The 20,092-nt window shown below is 41.4% G+C and overlaps 1 protein-coding gene and 1 pseudogene across 4 annotated transcripts in view; both read right to left on the bottom strand.

Annotated features, from left to right (window-relative positions):
- Positions 1-9,327, bottom strand: part of SIRT1 (sirtuin 1) — a 32,470-nt gene extending 23,143 nt beyond the window's left edge. The window contains exons 1-4 of one of the 4 annotated variants that reach the window (XM_077894720.1): positions 8,847-9,327; positions 6,897-7,013; positions 4,569-4,810; positions 2,224-2,376 (exon numbers count right to left, since the gene is read on the bottom strand). In XM_077894720.1, the coding sequence (XP_077750846.1) occupies positions 2,224-2,376; positions 4,569-4,810; positions 6,897-7,013; positions 8,847-9,264 (930 nt within the window). In that variant the 5' untranslated portion in view covers positions 9,265-9,327. Of the gene's footprint in view, positions 1-2,223; positions 2,377-4,568; positions 4,811-6,896; positions 7,014-8,551; positions 8,571-8,846 lie in introns of those variants that run through there. The other 3 variants (XM_077894719.1, XM_077894721.1, XM_077894722.1) reach the window with 3 other exon arrangements.
- Positions 9,328-18,181: 8,854 nt separating this feature from the next.
- Positions 18,182-19,752, bottom strand: LOC144311817 (tubulin alpha-1A chain-like; annotated as a pseudogene).
- Between the last annotated feature and the right edge of the window lie 340 nt (positions 19,753-20,092).

Raw genomic sequence — 20,092 nt, 5'->3', positions numbered from 1 at the left:
AAAGGTTAATATATTTGGCTCTCAACATAACTTAATGAACACTCAATCATGCAGAATTAAACTTATATAAACAAAACTGAAAAAGGATGTACTTTAAGTGACTCAACTTTTTTTCACTTCATTAAACTAAATAGACATATTCTTAAAACTTTTATAGAAGAGAAAAATGCTGCCCCTCCAAACTTCTCCCAGGTGGCATGAAAGATGTATATAGGTGATTAAAAACATTATAACTGTTAATAACAGTGTGCCATTTTTTACTATAACTCACTTATTTTCTCTTATGCAGTCTAGATTTCAGTTAGGTGCATTTTTTTTAAGTTCCTCCTACAGTTTGTCTTTAGCAGAGTAATTCTGAATTGCTTCTACAGATTCTTCCATGTCCAAGCTAGTTTAAGCTAAACTGAATACTCAGTTTGGACATTAGACAACTAAGGTTTCTTACCCTTGCTGTTTCAATTCTCAGTTACCACATTTTTCCAAGTATCAGGTTACTACTTTACTAGGCAATTTAATATATACTTAAGGAAAAAAGCTAAGTTAGTTTGGGCAACATGTTTCTTCTCAGAACACAGAATTTACAGTATAAATCTAGTAAGCATTATATAAATGTACCAGTGAATCAACTTTTATCATCAAATAATAAGATCAAAGTAATTTCTAGTTACTTGCTGGCCTTCTAAGGGTTGATTCCGCTAACTAGAGCTATTAAGTAAGTGACCTAGGTCCAATTCAAGAAACCTAGAATTATGTGGTATTTCATTGTTCTTCAAAAATCGTGTACTACTACTAGCAGTGAAATGTTAAACTTTTCTGAGTTATATAAAAAGACTATATGGTGGGCAGCCCCCGTGGCGCAGCAGTTTAGCGCTGCCTGCAGCCCGAGGTGTGATCCTGGAGACCCAGGATCAAGTCCCACGTCTGGTTCCCTGCATGGAGCCTGCTTCACCCTCTGCCTGTGTCTCTGCCTCTCTCTCTCTCTCTATGAATAAACTAAAATCTTTGAAAAAAAAAAAAGACTATATGGTTTGAAAATAGCACTTTTTAATTAAAATTCAGTTTCATTTAATTTCTAGATTTATGAAAAACTAATCAATAATACAAAAGATCGTTAAAAAATATACCAAAGCTTAGCAACAATTTTATAATTTATTTCCATAGGCTTAAACTATAGAATAAAAAAAATAAAAAGTTTTCTAATGACTAAAATCTCCTGGGTATGGTGTAACAATCTCAAACTTTATTACAACAGACCTGCCCAATAGAAATATGTGAGCCATGTACACACAATTTAGATTTCCTAGTAACCACACTAAAAGCACGAAATCATCATAATTTCTGATCCAATATCAAATACAATATTATTTCTACATATAATCAGTATTTGTTAATAATATATAACAATATTATTTTCCGTACTATGTTTCCAGGATCTGGTGTCTTCCACACTTATATCACATCTGAATATACTTAAGTACTTAGCAGACCCATGTAACTAGAGGATTCTGGATTAAGACAGTGCAGGCTCAAGAAACTCTAAAACAATGTAAAGCAAACTTGGCTAACATCATGCAACCTAAGAATCTTCATCCCCAATCACAAATTTTTCAGGCATATCCTCATGTGTTAAACCTGGCTACTAAAAAACACACCAGGGCAGCCCCGGTGGCGCAGCGGTTTAGCGCTGCCTGCAGCCCAGGGCATGATCCTGGAGATCCTGGATCAAGTCCCAAGTCAGGCTCTCTGCATGGAGCCTGCTTCTCCCTCTGCCTGGGTCTCTGCCTCTCATTCTCTCTCTGTGTTTCTATGAATAAATAAATAAAATCTTTAAAAAAAAAAAAAAAACACACCAAAGCAGAGATTACCACCTTTATGATTCATAAAAAATATTAAAAATCAAAGTGCTGTTAATTTCATATGGTCTACTAATCTCTAAAATAGCCTGAACGATATAAAGGCCATTACTAAAATGCAAACTTGAAAGATAGAAGTAGTCTCTTCTTTAAAAATAAGCCCAATCCTAAAATGAAACGTAACTGATAGAGCCTCTTCTGGGAATCAGAAAATTCTGACTGAAATGACTTTATTTCAATGATCTTACTCTATCACAGTCCTACTACCCAATTTACTAGACCATGAATGGTAAACGTAAGAAGCCCCAATGCGAATAGAATACATTTTCATGAGAGAAAGCCAAAGAATAACTAGAAGATTTCATAGTACCTTTGCAAACTTGAAGAATGGTCTTGGATCCTTTCTGAAATATTCAATGTCAAACATTGCTTGAGGATCTGGAAGGTCTGGGAAGTCTATTGCAAGGCGAGCATAAATACCATCTCTTGACCTGAAGTCAGGTATTCCACAAGAAACAGAAACCTGAAATATGCATGGCATAATTTGTACAATTAAATCTTCTATCTCTATGTTTATAATTACTAGTTCTTTCATCATATAATTAGGGGAAGAATTGAAAAATATTTTGCTTTAAAACTTGAGGGAACAAAAATACTGCCCTACTCCAATTTATTTTTTTTTCCCTACTCTAATTTCAAATTCAAATATAACAAACACCAAAAAGCAGTATAATGAAATCCACCATATTTTCCAATCATAATGGGGTAAGGAATTTTAAGTCAGGCTAATTTTTTTTCTGGCTAATTTTAAACCTTTAAGCATTTAATCAATGAATGAAAGCAACTGCAATTTGAGGGATCCCTGGGTGGCGCAGCGGTTTGGCGCCTGCCTTTGGCCCAGGGCGCGATCCTGGAATCCCACATCGGGCTCCCGGTGCATGGAGCCTGCTTCTCCCTCTGCCTGTGTCTCTGCCTCTCTCTCTCTCTCTGTGACTATCATAAATAAAAAAAATAAAAAATAAAAAAAAAAAGCAACTGCAATTTGAGAACAGAGTAAATAAACCATTTCAAATTATTTTAACTACAAAGCAGGCAAGATTTTCTATCAGTCCCATATTTGCAAAAACAAAAATGTCATCTGGTCAGGGTTCTACTACTTCAAGAATATTAAATTCCTGTATTTTCTTTAAAAACTCTATTGTACAATAATTTTTTTAATATTCTATTTATTTATTCATGAGAGACACAGAGAGGCAGAGACTCAGGCAGAGGGAGAAGCAGGAGGCTCCATGCAGGGAGCCCAATGTGGGACCCGATCCCCAAACTCCAGGAGCCGTGAGCCAAAGGTAGATGCTGGAACGCTGAGCCACCCAGACGTCCCCAGTATTTTAATTTTCTTTTTTTTTAGTATTTTAATTCTTAACTGACATTTCAAATAGGAATTTCAGAAGTCAACTAACTTATTGTTTCACAATTTTATCAGTTGACTCCACTCTGACCTCAGAACTAAATCACATCCGTGAACAAGGCAGAACTATTCTTGACAATCACATCCGTGAACAAGGCAGAACTATTCTTGACAATCATTTATGATTAAATAGCACTCTGCCTTAACTCAAAATGGCAAAATGCAGGACTGAATTTTACTCCAACAATCACCCTAGGTCACTAACACGTAACATATTCTGTATTCAACACACAATGGCCCTAGGTAGCTAAGTACAAACCCAAAGTGAGGCCAATGCCCACACATCAAGCCACCATATTCACATCACCTTAAATTAAAATGGGGGGTGGGGGGGTGAGCAGCCCTGGCAGCTCAGAGGTTTAGTGCTACCTTCAGCCCAGGGCCTGATCCTGGAGAGACCCAGGATCGAGTCCCACATCAGGCTCCCTGCATGGAGCCTGCTTCTCCCTCTGCCTGTGTCTCTGCCTCTCTCTCTCTCTCTTCTCTGGGTCTCTCATGAATAAATAAATAAAACCTTTAAAAAATAAATAATAAAATAAAATATAAAATATAATAAAAAATAATAAAATAAAATAAAATAAAATAAAATAAAATAAAATAAAATAAAATAAAATAAAATAAAATAAGGGGGGGGGGCAGCCCGGGTGGCTCAGCGATTTAGCGCCTGCCTTCAGCCCAGGGTGGGATGCTGGAGACCTGGGATCGAGTCCCACGTCGGGCTCCCTGCATGGAGCCTGCTTCTCCCTCTGCCTGTGTCTCTGCCTCTGTGTCTCTCATGAGTAAATAAATAAAATTAAAAAAAAAAAAAAAAATGGAGAGGAGGCAGGAACCTGTTGCCTTCCCAACTTAAGTTATTTACTTGTGAACACTAATTAGGTTCCTGGTTTCCCTCAGAAAGATGGAACAAAGACCCAATTTTTCCAGCAGACCCTGATCCAGTTTATGCAAACCGAATTACCTGCATCTCCTTTAGGAGCTGTAGCAGAATACTATAAGTAAAAAACCCTTTCCTAACTCCATGTACTGTTAACAAACAAATACTTCCTAAGTTTATTGGAGAAGTTTTTAAAGAAATGAACCAATTTAACAACTGCTGCAGCACTTTTCATGGTTTCCAAATGCAAATTCCCATTATCATGTTAGGATAAATTCTTCTAACCAAAAAATGTTTCTGACTTGGAAAAGGCTAAGAAAAAAATCACACACCACCTCGCCCTTTTACTAGTGTTTTATTACATCTTACATACCCCAGCTCCAGTTAGAACTATTATTTTTTTGCACTCTTGCAGTAATTTCACAGCATCTTCAATTGTATTAATATCTTTTCTTTTCTTCCTTTTTGGTGGTTCTGAAAGGATATTAATAACAATCTGCCACAGTGTCATATCATCCAATTCAGGTGGAGGAATTGTTTCTGGTAGTAAATCTTTAAGAATTGTTCGTGGATCTGTGCCAATCATGAGATGTTGCTGAACAAAAGTATATGGACCTACATAAGAGAGAAAAGAATTAGATCTAATCCACCTTTAAGTCATTCAAAAATCTCATTTATTTTCTAAAGTAATGAATTAGCAATCTTTAAAGTTTTTTTGCAAGGAAAATGAAATATATAGGTATTTCATTTTTTTAGAGCTAGTGACTACTCTCTCCCAAGGAAATTAAGGAGATCAAGAGTTGTACCTGCTCTTAGAGCTCTTAAATCCAGCCTCTTCTCTCCTGTTTCTAAAAATAAAACTATAATTTACTCTTCAGATCATTTAATATTTTCTTTCAAAAAAATATTTGTCATGTGATACTTAAAAACTTAGTATGTTAAGTTGATTTGGGTCAAAAGACTACAACACCAATTATTCAAATACTGGTAATAATCATCTTCATTTACTAAGTACTTAATTAATGTCTGGAAGTGTCAGTTATTAATTCACATAAGTCTTCCCTGAAATATGAAATAACGATCACGTACCCTATACCTTTGCTCTAATCACTTAATTTTGGTAGGCTTTTTTTAACATTCCATCAAAATTTCTACTTAATCTGGTCTATTGCAAATAACAGCTTTATAGCTGCCTTTCTAATAGATTCCTTTTGTTTTTGTCTATTGTAATATTTAGAACCTCTAGTACAATATTGAATAAAATAAGAGAAAAAAACCTACCAGAATTAAATTTCTATGGCTAAGATCTAGAATACACACTAATAACAGTGTGTACAAAATAGTTCTACAAATCAGTTTTACCAATCAATAAAGGAAAAGGTACCAGTCCCAAAAAGCCCACAGGAAATCTATAATTACTTTTTAAATTTTTCCAGTAACAATCTTTTTTTTTTTTAATCTTTTTTTTCCAGTAACAATCTTTAATTTGATCTTAACCAATCTCCCAAAATGACATACCGATGTTTTGAATATTAATAATTTTTACCCTGAAATTTCTTAGTTTCCTAGTTTCAGAAAACCAAAAATAGAGTGAACATTACAGACACTAAGGAGGAACTAATCACCACTGTTTAAAGAGTCAAGGTACTTTTAAAAGAAGAAGAGCACATTAAGAAAAAGACCATTCTCAAAAAAAAAAAAAGAAAAAGAAAGAGACCATTTTCAATATGATCATGTTATAACTTTGGTATAAAAATCTCATGGTGTTCTCTGCTTCAAAACACTTTCCCAGGGTTCCCTGGGTGGCGCAGCGGTTTGGCGCCTGCCTTTGGCCCAGGGCGCGATCCTGGAGACTCGGGATCGAATCCCACGTCGGGCTCCCGGTGCATGGAGCCTGTTTCTCCCTCTGCCTGTGTCTCTGCCTCTCTCTCTCTGTCTCTGTGACTATCATAAATAAATAAAAAAATTAAAAAAAAAAACAAAAAAACAAAAAAAACCAAAACACTTTCCCATTTCAACAACATACTTAATATTGAGCACAAACTGTGGGCCAGGCACTTTTCTAAATACTGACAAAACAGTATACCAGTCAAAAATCCCTGCCCCTGTGGGGCTTACATTCTAGTACAGGAAATAAAAAATGTTTAAGATACAGAGCTTATTAAGAGGTGATTAAGGGGCAGCCTGGGTGGCTCAGCGGTTTAGCACAGCCCAGGCAGGGCCTGATCCTGGAGACCCGGGATCGAGTCCCATGTCAGGCTCCCTGAATGAAGCCTGCTTCTCCTTCTGCCTGTGTCTCTGCCTCTCTCTCTCCTGTGTATTTTCACGAATAAAGAAATAAAATCTTAAAAAAAAAGTGATTAAGTATTAAGGAAAAGAAAAAAAACAGACTTGAATTGAGAGAGTGCAAGATACGCTGGAGAAAAAGCACTCCACACAGAGAGGTACAAGTGAAAAGAACTGGTGGTGTGAGAAGGACCTGATTGAGAAATACCAGAGGCCAGCTTCCAGGGGCTTAAACTGTTTAAAACCAAAAAGAACAAAGTACTAGACCTTCCGTAGAAACACAAGCTGACACTAAATCTCAAGAAGCACCTAAAAACCTCATCAAGTTATAAGGGTACAGAAAACTATTTTTAATTGACATAAAAAAAATACAAAAAAGAAAAAGACATTATTCTCTAAAGCTCTGAAACCGTACCTATCCGGGGCCTTGGAGTCCAGTCACTAGAGCTTGCATGTGAGGCTCTATCATCCTCATCACTTTCACAGGAATGAAAACCGTTGGTGATTATTTCATCATCAAACAGAAGGTTATCTGCAAAAGAAACCAAAGTAACTAAAGGCTGATGAAACAATCTGCCTCTAAAATGTATACAGATCTGGGTACCCCGGGTGGCTCAGCGGTTTAGCGCCACCTTCAGCCCAGGGCGTGATCCTGGAGACCCGGGATCGAGTCCCACACGTCGGGCTCCCTGCAAGGAGCCGGCTTCTCCCTCTGCCTGTGTCTCTGCCTCTCTCTCTCATGAATAAATAAGATCTTTAAAAATAAAAATAAAAATAAAAATAAAAATAAAAATAAAAATAAAATAAAATAAAATAAAATGTATACAAATCTGTAACAGTTATGATGCAATGACTTTCACTGAATAAACCACTGAACATTCATTCATAGTTCCTAGGTTAAAAACTTCCTACTGGGTCAGCTTGCACCATTCTAAGAGCCATATATGCACATCTTTACACATTCTGCACCGAATCTTAAAACTTTCAGCTCATGAAAATCTAGGAATAAGTTAGGTTTACTTAATCAAAACAAGAGTGGTAATCTAAACTGAACTTATTGATCACAAGTAATGGGAATTCAAGAAACTGGTCAAAAATGTAACAGAAATCATTCAAATTCATGACAATTATTTGCCCTTCTCTTACATAATACTAGACTTCCAAAGATATATTTGCATTATTCGTTTCCCATATTAAACTGTTTACAGAAATCAATAAGTGATTTACTAATCAAGAACTTAATGCACTTCTATGATCAAATGCTCCAGATTGAATTTACTGGTAAAGACGAACATTCACGACAGAAACTCCTCAGACTGAAAAATATGAAAACTCTCAAAGATGATATGACATACACAACTAACACATCTGCTTTAACATAACAACAACAACAAAAATGAGTTTGTGTTTCAGGGTTATCAGATACGCACATACACGCAAAATTATATCTAATCTAAAAAACATTCTAAGTATATATAATCAGGAAAAAAAAGTACTATTGGGGCGCCTGGATGGCTCAGTTGGTGGAGAGTCCACCTTTGGCTCAGGTCGTGATCCCGGGGTCCTGGGATCCCCTATGCTCCCCGCAGAGAACCTGCTCAGGTCGTGATCCCGGGGTCCTGGGATCCCATCATGCTCCCCGCAGAGAACCTGCTTTTCCCTCTATGTCTCTGCCTCTCTCTCTCTCTCTCATGAATAAATACAATCTTATGTTTTAAAAAAAGAAAAGAAAAAAGCCTACTTTACTAGTCTTAAAGTACTATCAGTCTCCCAATACGCAGCATTAATTGCACCATTTCAGAAATTTAGCGATGCTTCTCAAATTTTGTGGGTTATGACTTTAGAAATAGCTTTGCTCCTTAAAATTTAAAAATAAAGGCCCTCAAAAAAAAAAAAAAAGCCGTGAATTGCACAGGTGTATCAGTTTGCAAAGACAACTGCAAAAGGTTGATGAAAAGGGACGGGCAAAAGTTGCAGACTTACGTGTGCAAGGAAGCGGGGATACGGAAAACCGAAAAGATGTTAAACAAAGGCAATAAGCTAAGAGAGTAGGAGGAGAGAGAAACTTACTTTAAAACCAACTGCGGGAGCTTCGCGGCCCGGCGGCTGCGCAAAGCGCAAAGCCGCGCAGGCGGGCGGCGGAGGGAGGGAAAAAGGGAGCGGAGGGAGGGGGTGCGCGGGCCGCTCCCGCAGCCCCGCCGGCAGCCGGGGAGGAGCGCAGCCGAGGCCCGCGGTGGGAAGGGGGCGCCGCAGGCCAGACCTGAGCCCCCAGCCCGCCCCCCGGAGCCCCCAAAGCCCTACACCGCAAGGGGCCCCAGAGAGGGAGGAGGGGATGCGCAGTCCCAGCCGCCCGCGCCCTGCGCACCTCGGTACCCAATCGCCGCCGCCGCCGCCGCCTCTTCCTCCTCTTCGCCCTCGTCGTCGTCGTCGTCGTCGTCGAAGTCGTCGGCCGGCGGCGGCTCGCGGGAGAGGCCCTGTAGGCCCGGCCCATTGTCTCCTTCTCCGGCCGCCGCCGCCGCCGCCTGGGCCTCCCGCTCCCCGCCCGCCGCCGCCTCCCGCCACAGCGCCGCGGCCGCCGCGGAGCAGCCCCCGGTCGCCGCCGGCACCTCCCGCTCAGGGGCCGCCCCGCCGGGCTCGCCTGGGCTCCGCCCCAGGCCAGGACAGTCTCTCCGCGGCCTCTTGCGGAGTGGCTCCCCGGCGGGCGGCGACGCGGCCTCCCTCTCGGCCGCCACCGCCGAGGGGGAGCCGCCGGGCTGAAGGGCGAGCGCCGCCTCGTCCGCCATCTTCCAACTGCCTCTCTGGCCCTCCTCCCTCGCCTCCTCTGCTCCCGCTCGACTCGCGGCACTGGCGCCCCCGCGGCTCCGGCTGCGGGAGATTTAAACCCCGTCACGTGACCCGGCCCCGTCGCCCCCGCCCTCCCGCCCTCCCGCCGCTCCCGCCACCCACGCGGGCCGGACCACAACACGGCGGGTCACGTGGCGGGCGGAGGCGGCGTGGGCTGGGAGGAAGCGCGGCCCCACCCACCCTCTGCGGCAGGCGCGTCCGGCCGCCGCGCTCGCCCGGCTCCCGGCCGCTTTTCGAAACCGGCCTCGCGTCGCTGTCGCCCGGCCGGCCCAAGTTTTTGCTTCCCCCTGCGAGTTTCCGCTGAAGTCTGAAGCGCACGGCTCGCTTGCTTTAGTCTTTTCCAGGTTTAAGGTAAAGGGTTAAAACTTAGTTCCTGAGAAACGATGAGGAATGAAGCTGGCCCAGGCCGAGCTTCGCACGCTGGATAGTCGTGTCCACCAGCCTAAGTGGAGGATAAAAGACTTCACTCCTCATCCTCACACCAGTGTGACAGCTCCTCTTGGCTCCTCTTCCTACTTCTTGCTCCTGTCTCTAGCTGACTGCCCCCGCCCTCCAGCCCCATCACTTGTAGGGTGGTGTGAATTGTCATCCTTAAAGGCATGTGTTCCCCCTGAAAACCCCTGACCTGGGGCGCCGGGGATCAGCCTGTTTGTTTTCTGGCACCACCTGGGCTGCAAAGGTGTCTTGAATTCCTTCTGAACGCATCGGGTCAAGTGGGCCATTCGCAAAGAGCAGAATGAACATGATGACTTGGCGGGTCTACGCTTGGGACTTTGCGTTGGAATTTGAGATTCTCACCTACTAGCATGAGCAATTTAGCCTTTCTATAGGCAATGTTCTCATCTTTAAAATGGTAACATTTGTAGGGTTGTAAGACCTATACTGATAAGCTAGAAGATAGATGTAAAGTGAGGAGTAGCTCAAAAATACCAGTCCCTGAATGAATGAATGAATGAATGAATGAATGAATGAAGTTCCTTGCATACTAGAAGCCCTTCTACTTTCCACTTTCCTGAAATTCCAGAGCACTGTCACTCTACATCTAGTCTTAACTAAAGACTCCAATAATACGTGGCAGATCTAGAGCCAATGTTTGGTAGGGCATCTACCACCTGTGCAGTGTGGCGTTAGAACTATCTAAAGGAAAAAAAGGCAGGAAGAGTGGGGCGATGAGAGGTGGATGAAAAAATCAGCTACATCTTCAGTGGGATATTTACTCTTACTTGGTGCTAAATCAGATGCAACGAGTCCTGGTACAACCTGTTATGAACTGCCTTTGAACACCGGCCTGTTATCCCAGGCACTCAAAATATAAATGCCAGCAAGTGGTTCTTCGTGTATTTTTGTGGGAAAAAACTTTTCTTTTGATTTTTAAAAATTCAATGTTGATCTTTCAGAATGGACCAAGGCTTTTTTTAAAAAGGATTGCAGGACACATTTAATTCTTTACAAAACTTTCTGTAATGCCTTATTTGAATGTATTATGTGCTTTCTAAAACTGTGGTGAACTACTAAGCTTATGAATATTACTGGCTTTCCTGGCATACATGACTCTTAATGTACTACAATAAAATTAAATTCTAGAACTGTGGGTAAAAAAAATAAATAAATAAAAATAAAGGAAAAAAAAATGGGGATCCCTGGGTGGCTAAGTGGTTTAGCGCCTGCCTTTTGCCCAGGGTATGTGATCCTGGGGCCCGGGGATGAGGAGTCCTGCATCGGGCTCCCTGCATGGAGCCTGCTTCTCCCTCTGCCTGTCTCTGCCCCCCCACCCCACCCCACCCCCCTCTCTCTCTCTATCATGAATGAATGAATAAAATCTTTTTTAAAAATTTTTTAAAAACTGCCTAAAGGACCTCTCCAAGTTTATAGTAAACCATGGGGCCTGCCTATACTGAGCCAATTATGAAAATTTAGGCAAGCAATTTATTTCCTTTCTTAAAAAAAAAAAAAAAAAAAAAAGATTTTACTTATTTGAGAGAGGGCGTGTGCTTAAGGGAGCAGAGCAGGGCCAGCAACAGAGGGAGAGGGAAAAGCAGGTTCCCTGCTGAGCAGGGAGCCCAACAGGAAGCTAGATCCCAGGACCCTGGAATCATGACCTGCGCCACCCAGGGCACCCTGTTTCTTCATTCTTTAAAAAAAAAAAAAAAAAAAGAATGTTGGAAATGTATCTCTAAGGTCCCATCCAAATCCAAAAGTTGGGCATGCCTGGGTAGTTTGGTTAAGCCTCTGACTCTTGGTTTCTGCTCAGGTCTTGATTTCAGGGTGGTGAGATACAGCCAGCCCTACCTGGGGCTCCCCACTCCGTTGGAGGCAGCTTGAGATTCTCTTCCTCTGCCCCTTCCTAGCTCACTGGTGCTGGTGCTCACATATGTGCTTGCTTGTGCGCTCTCTCTCTCTCCCTCCCTAAAATAAATAAATCTTTAAATAAATAAATTTTTAAAAAATCTTTAAATCCAAAAGTCGTTGCACTTCAAATTAAACTGAGAAACTTTCCATACTAGTCACTTTTCATTTCCAACAGTGATCCCTTTTGTTCTTGAAGCCCTGGAATCATATTTGAAGTGTTCCTTCAGATTGATGCCTTCTAACCAGTTGGTGACTGAATCTTGTTGTCCTTCCTTCCCTCCAACACTCTCCCCAATTCCTAACTACATAGGCACCTCACCATTCCTGGCTGATACTCTTCAGTACATGTTCTCCCCTCTACTTTCTCTTCCTTACCCTATAAAATATTTCATAAATTGATTCTCAACCACATTGGTGGGAATGTAATATATGAAATGTTTAGAGTCAGTATCCCATCAAAATTGGGAGAAAATTTGGGGTACTTGGCTGGCTCAGTTAACAGCATGTAACTCTTAATCTTGGAATTTTTTTTTTTTTAGATTTTATTTATTTATTCATGAGAGATACACAGAAAGAGAGGCAGAGACATAGGCAGAGGGAGACACAGGCTCCCTGCAGGGACCCTGATGTGGGACTCAATCATGGGACCCCCAGGATCACACCCTGAGCTAAGGCAGATGCTCAACTGCTGAGCCACCCAGGCATTCCTAATCTTGAGGTTCTGAGTTTAAGCCCCAGCTTGGGTGTAGAGATTACTTAACAACAAGAACAACAAAAACCTACAAAATAAAACAGTTTATGTTTAAAAAAATTGAGAGAGTGCACCCGGGTGGCTCAGGTCCTGATCCCAGGGTCCTGGGATCTAGCCGCATGTCAGGCTCCCTCCCTGCTCAGTGGAGCTCTGCTCCCTGCTCTTGCTCTTTCTAGCTATCTCTGTCTCTCTCTCTCAAATAAATAAATAAAATATCTAAAAAAATAAAATATACATTTGACTATCCAAAAATTTAAAATATGTTCAAATTTATTAGAAGTCAGAGAGATGCAAGTAAAATGAGGTACCATTTTTCACTTCTTAATAGGTAAATCAAACAAATTTTATTGTTACCATCTATTGTTTACCAAGCTATGGAGAAACTGATACTCTCATAGGTATGCATTGCTATCAGAGTATTGGAAAGTAATCTGGAATATTTATTAAAATTATAAATACACACGTACATTTCAATCCAAAATCCCATTTATCTTAACAAAATAAAAATGTAAGACTATGACTGCAAGAATGTTTATTATGGTATTGATGTTGCAGAGAAAAAAGTAAAGTAACAATCCAGATGTCTTCAATAGGAAAACTTGATCAAATTATGGTGTACACCTACTATGGCCTATTATGCAATCATTGAGAAGATCTATAACTGATCTTGAGAAATGTTTATATGACAAAGCATGTTGTACAAAAATGTGTATATTATGATCTTTTTTAATTTTTTTATTTTTTTAAGATTTTATTTATTCATTCATGAGAGACACACAGAGAGAAAGGCAGAGACACAAGGCAGAGGGAGAAACAGGCTCCATGCAGGGAGCCTGACCCCGGGTCTCCAGCCACACCCTGGGCCAAAGGCAGCGCTAAACCCCTGAGCCACCCGGGCTGCTCCTGATCTTTTTTTTATTCAATAATTACCCCTTATTTTTAAAACCTCTATATACCTATACACACACCTATTTATAAGCTCTATAAGTATGGGTATAGAGGCTTGGGAAAAGTATGGAAAGTTACTTGTCAAAATGTTAACATTTTAATATCCTTGATAGAGAGGGTAGGCATAAAAGAATCGAGGACACGTCAATAAATGTTCCTTGCTAAAATTTCACACATTAAAATGAGCATTCATATATATAAGTAAATGATTTTTAATGAAATATTTAATTTAATAAATATAATATATAGATATAATAAAGGTATAGTATATAATAATTTGTGTAATATATGATAATAAGTATGATATATACTGATTTACTAGTCAATATAATAATTTAAAATAAATAATAATTAAAAGAAAAATGGAACCATTTTTTGGAACTACAACCTAGGGACTCCTGGGTGGCTCAGCAGTTGAGCGTCTGCCTTCTCTCATGCCCTGATCCTGGGGTCAAAAGATCGAGTCCCCCACTGGGCTTCCTGTAGGGAGCCTGCTTCTCCCTCTTCCTGTGTCTCTGCCTCTCACTCTGTGTCTCTCATGAATAAATAAATAAAATCTTAAAACAAAACAAAGCAAACCTACAACCTGAGTGCTACACTCTGGGTTCTGGAGATTTCATCAAGCCCCTCCTACCCTCTGAGGCTTAAGTGGTGGCTGACTTTCCTGTCTTCTATTGCTTGTTTTTAAATTTGCTAGGTATAACCACAAGTTTGGCAGATGTTATTGATGGTTTCGTGTATATTAGTCTTCTTTAAAAGATTTTTTTTATTTATTCATTTGAGAGACAGATAGACAAAAAGAGCACAGGCAGGGGGAGAAGGAGAGGCTGATTCCCCACCAAGCTGTGATCCTGACTGTGGGGCTCGACCCTAGGACCTGGAGATCATGACCTGAGCCAAAGGCATACACCCACCCATCTGAACCGCCCAGGTGCCCCTTTATTTTGTCTTTTTGATTAGTTTATAACATAAGTATTGTACTTCCATGCAAAACTTAGTATTCTATACATTATCAAATACCATTTGGGTAGATGTGTGGGATATCCAAACTAAAGCAAATAGTAACAGTAGTGCAGCCTGCCTTCCTCCAACAATATAAAGACCTAGACCAGTGGTTCTCAACTGGGGTAATTTTGCCCTCTATCCTCCAGAGGAATTTTGACAATCTGAAGACATTTTTTTGGTTGTCATAACTCCATGGAGGAGGGAGAGATGGACTACTGACATTCAGCAGATAGAGGCTAATGATACTACTAAACATTCTTTAATACAGAGGGCAGCCCCCAACAACAAAGAATTTTCCAGCCAAAATGAGAGCAGTGACACAATTGAGAAACTTTGTCCTAGGATTTCAACCATAAGGACAAGTAGTACTGGTCGAGACTCTAAGGGACAAAGATTCCCAAGGGGATGAAGGGGCAAGCTTTTATTAGCAAGGTTGGGTTAAAAAGTAGCATAGGCAGTGGGGTGCCTGGCTGGTTCAGTTGGTAGAGCACCTAACTCTTGATCTTGGGCTTGTGAGTTCAAAGCCCCATGTTGGGTATAGAGATTACTTAAAAAAAAAAAGAAAGAAAGAAAAAAGAAAAGTAGCATAGAGAGTGATTCTCAAACTTTGGTTTTTAGCAGCAGAATTTATCTGTTCAATGATCTTAACTCTATTACAAAATACAGATACATTTCTTTTAATATGTATTAAAGGACTTTCAACAATAAGATAAAGAGTTCACAGAAAAGGGAATGCAAGTAGCTTTTTTTTTTTAAGATTTTATTTATTTATTCATGAGTGACACATAGAGAGAGAGAGAGAGAGAGAGGCAGAGACACAGGCAGAGGGAGAAGCAGGCTCCATGCAGGGAGCCCGATGTGGGACTCAATCCTGGGTATCCAGGATCATACCCTGGGCTGAAGGCGATGCTAAACCACTGAGCCACCCGGGTGCCCGCAAGTAGCTTTTAAACATGTGAAAGAGAAAGGAAAGACGAAAATAAATATGTGAAAGATGTAAAACCTCACTTATAAATTCACAATAAATGCTATTTTTCACATATCAAGGTAGTAAGGAATCAAAATGTGACCATATGTTACATTGAAAAGGATACGAAGTGGGCAGCCCGGGTGGCTCAGCACTTTAGCACTGCCTTAAGCCCAGGGCGTGATCCTGGGGACTCAGGATCGAGTCCCACGTCGGGATCCCTGCTTGGAGCCTGCTTCTCTCTCTGTCTGTGTCTCTGCCTCTCTCTCTCTCTCTCTCTCTCTCTCTCTCTCTGTGTTCTCATGAATAAATAAATAAAATCTTAAAAAAAAAAAAAAAAAAGGATGTGAAGAGCCAGGCCCACTTGTATAGTAATAGTAAAAATGTAAATTCGAAAAAAAATGCAAATTGGTACAACCGCATGGAGGGCAATTTGGCACTATTTATCAAAATGTAAAATGCATATGCCTTTTAATCTGACAATTCCAATTCTAGAAATGTATTTTAGAGATATTCTTGCATACATGTAAAATAACATATATGCAAGAACATTCACTGTGCCATTGTTTGTTAGCAAAAAGTTGGAAATACACTAATTGTCCACGAGTGAGGGACTGGTTAAACATTTAACCAGTACATATGTTTATATGTACGTAAATTATCACTTAAACTCAGGAAATGGGTAAACTCCCAGAAATTGCTTCGGGGGGGCAAATGGGAGACTGAAAGGCAAAGGTATAAAGGAGTTTTGTTTTTGTTTTTTTTTACTGTAAAATCTTTTGTGTGCTCTGAAGCCTTCACCATGTGCATCACTAAATATCATACATGCGTGTGTTAGTATGTCATATATTACATATCTTAAATACATAAACAGAAGGCTGTTCTCGGGGATCCCTGGGTGGCTCAGCGGTTTGGCACCTGCCTTTGGTCCAAGGCATGATCCTGGAGTCCCGGGATCGAGTCCCACATCGGGCTTCTGCATGGAGCCTGCTTCTCCCTCTGCCTGTGTCTCTGCCTCACTCTCTCTCTCTCTGTGTGTCTCTCATGAATAAATAAATAAAATCTTTAAAAAAAAAAAAAAGAAGGCTGTTCTCTTTGAAGCAGACGACCCAAGTTCCCACCACAACATCTCTCAAGACATCACTAAGAAGATTTAGGGTGCTAAAAAAACATAGTAAGAAAGCCACTGTTAGATTTGTATTAGGGTAGACTAATTGCTATAATAATAATCCATGGATTCCAATGGCTACATGCAACAAAACTTACTTCTCATTCATATAACAATCCTATACCACTGTTCTTCATCAGGTGGCTTTTGGGGTCAACTTTCCTTTGAAAAGTGAGCAAGAGTTCTATCTTATAGCTCTACCACTGGACAGGCAAAGGAAATTAAGTAACTAATATCTGTTGAAAGGTTTTATGGGCCAGTCCTGGAATAGACACTACTCCTTGTCCCATTCAACTACCTAAAAAGAGTCAAGTGGCTACAAACCAGGAATCCTGGGAAATTATATCCTTCAAGGTGACAGAATAAAGTTGAGGGCAGACAAAAGACAATGAGGGATCCCTGGGTGGTGCAGCGGTTTAGCGCCTGCCTTTGGCCCGGGGCGCGATCCTGGAGACCCGGGATCGAATCCCACGTCAGGCTTCCGGTGCATGGAGCCTGCTTCTCCCTCTGCCTGTGTCTCTGCCTCTCTCTCTCTCTCTCTCTGTGTGACTATTATAAATAAATAAAAATTAAAAAAAAAAAAGACGATGATGAGGATCTACTCATTATAAGTTTTTTTTTCCATTTAAGACATGAAATACTTTATTCAAACCCTCCAGAGAAATGCACAATTTGCGTCCATAACAAATCATCATTTTTTAAAGTATAGGTCAGTTATTGTATATGAGAGTACATGCTGCCACATACAAATTAACTGATTGGAGTATAAATTTTCAATGTTCAAAACAGAATAAGTCTCCCTGTAAAAGCAGTACCTTTGTGATATTTTTGTTGTTGTTGTTGTTGTTGTGGGGTGAGCAGCAGAGGAAAAGAGAGAGAAAAAAATATTTAAAAAAAACAAGAATTATTGGGGATCTCTGGGTGCTCAGAGGTTTGGTGCCTGCCTTTGGCCCAGGGCATGATCCTGGAGTCCCGAGATCGAGTCCCTTGTCAGGCTCCCAGCATGGAGCCTGCTTCTTCCTCTGCCCGTATCTCTGCCTCTTTCTCTCTCTCTCGCTCTCTCTCTGTCTATCATAAATAAATAAATAAATCTTAAAAAAAAAAAGAGGGCACCATGATAGTCAAGTGCCAAATTATTAAAAAAAAAAAGGGATCCCTGGGTGGTGCAGCAGTTTAGCGCCTGTCTTTGGCCCGGGGCGCGATCCTGGAGACCCGGGATCGAATCCCACATCAGGCTCCCGGTGCATGGAGCCTGCTTCTCCCTCTGCCTGTGTCTCTGCCTCTCTCTCTCTCTCTGTATGACTATCATAAATAAATAATAATAAAAAAATTAAAAAAAAAAAGAATTATTATTTTTTTTTAAATATTTATTTATTTATGTATGATAGTCACAGAGAGAGAGAGAGAGGCAGAGACACAGGCAGAGGGAGAAGCAGGCTCCATGCACCGGGAGCCCGATATGGGATTCGATCCCAGGTCTCCAGGATCACACCCTGGGCCAAAGGCAGGCGCTAAACCGCTGCGCCACCCAGGGATCCCCCAGAATTATTTTTTTGAGAGAGAAAGAGAGCAAACAAGTGGAGGGGAGAGGGAGAGAATCTCAAACAGACTCCCCACTGAGCTCAGAGCCTAACTTGGGGCTTGATCTCACAATCCTGAGATCATGACTTACTAAGCCCAAATCAAGAGCTGAAAACTTAACAGACTGAGCCACCCAAGTGTCCCACCTTTGTGACATTTTTAACTTTAGTATTCTTCTTCTTCTTCACCTTCTCCTCTTATAGAATCCACACCAACCTTCTCATAATTCTTCTCAAGGGTAGCCATGTCCTCACAGGCCTCAGAAAACTCTTCGTTCCCCTTGCCCTCAGCCACATATCAGTGAACAAAAGCACACTTGGCATACATCAGGTCAGATTTGTGGTCCAGATGAGCCCAGGCCTCAGCAATGGCTGTGATGTTGCTCAGCATGCTCACAGCTCACTGTAATTTGGCCAGGTTTGCACCAGGTCTCACAGTGGGAGGGTGGCAATTAATGCCAACTTTGAAGCCAGGCAGGCACTAGTCCACAAACTGGATGATATGCTTGATTTTTTTTTTCTTTTTCTTTTTTGTGACAGTCATACAGAGAGAGAGAGAGGCAGAGACACAGGCAGAGGGAGAAGCAGGCTCCATGCACCGGGAGCCCAATGTGGGATTTGATCCCAGGTCTCCAGGATCACGCCCTGGGCCAAAGGCAGGAGCCAAACTGCTGCGCCACCCAGGGATCCCGATATGCTTGATCTCGACAGTGGCAATGGCAACATTGACATCTTTGGGAACCACCTCACCATGGTACAATGTCCAGGAAGCCATGTATTTACCATGACAAGGGTCATATTTCACCATCCGGTTGGCTGGCTCAAAGCATGCATTGGTGATCTCTGCTACAGCAAGCTGTTCATGGTAGGCTTTCTCAGCAGAGATGATAGAAGCATATGTGGCCAGAGGGAGTGGATGTGGGGATAGGGCACCACTTTGGTCTGGAATTCTCTCAGATGAACATTCAGGGCCCCATCAAATTTGAGGGAAGCAGTGATGGAGGACACAATTTGACCTATCAACCTATTTAGGTTAGTGTGGTTTGGAAGTTCAATATGGAGGTTTCTACAATACATGTCATAGTTGGCCTCATTGTCTACCATGAAGGCCCAATCAGAGTGCTCCAGGGTGGTGTGGGCAGTGAGGATGGAATCTTAGGGCTCAAAGATAGCTATGGAAACCCAGGGTAGTTGGGTAAATGGAGAAGTTCAGCTTGGACTTCTTGCCACAATCAAAAGAGACATTCCATCAGCAGGGAGGTGAACCCAGAACCAATTCCCCCTCCAAAGCTATGGAATATCAAGAAGCCCTGAAGACCTGTGCACTGGTTGCCCAGTTTCCAAATTTGGTCTAAGGCAAAGTCAATTATCTCCTTGCCAATGATGTAGTGCCCTCAGAAATAGTTATCGGCAGCATCTTCCTTGCCAATGAAGAACTGCTCAGGGTGGAAGAGGTGGCAGTAGGTGCTAATGCAAATTTCATCAATGACTCTTGAGTTCCAGGTCTACAAATATCACCCTGGGCACATGCTTGCCAGCAAACATCTCACTGAAGAAGGTGTTAAAAGAGTCATCTCCTCCCACAATGGTCTTATCCCAGCAGACATTATCAATTTGGACACCAGCCTGGCCAACATGGATGGAGATACATTCACACATGGTTGCTGCTTTGTAGCTACTGAGCAGATGGTGGAGATATTGTTGCTTCTTATAGTGTGACTCAGGTAGTCAATGTAGGGGAAAGTCCACTCATTATAACTTTGTAAAGAGTTTCCAGGGCTCCTGAGTGGCTCAGTTAGCTAAGCATCTGACTCTTGATTTCAGCTCAGGTCATGATCACAGTCATGAGATCAAGACTGGCATCCGGTGCCATGCTCAGCAGAGAGTCTGCTTGAGGTTCTCTCTGTCTCTCCATTTGCCTTCTCTCTCACAATGAGTAAATAAATCTTAAAAAAAAAAAGTTAAAAAAAAGTTTCTATCTAGCTTTCAATGGAATGGA

Source organism: Canis aureus, chromosome 4, assembly GCF_053574225.1.
Source record: "Canis aureus isolate CA01 chromosome 4, VMU_Caureus_v.1.0, whole genome shotgun sequence".
NCBI lineage: Eukaryota > Metazoa > Chordata > Mammalia > Carnivora > Canidae > Canis > Canis aureus.
The sequence above is the reverse complement of the archived record's forward strand: the minus strand, read 5'-3'. Positions and strand labels throughout refer to the sequence as shown.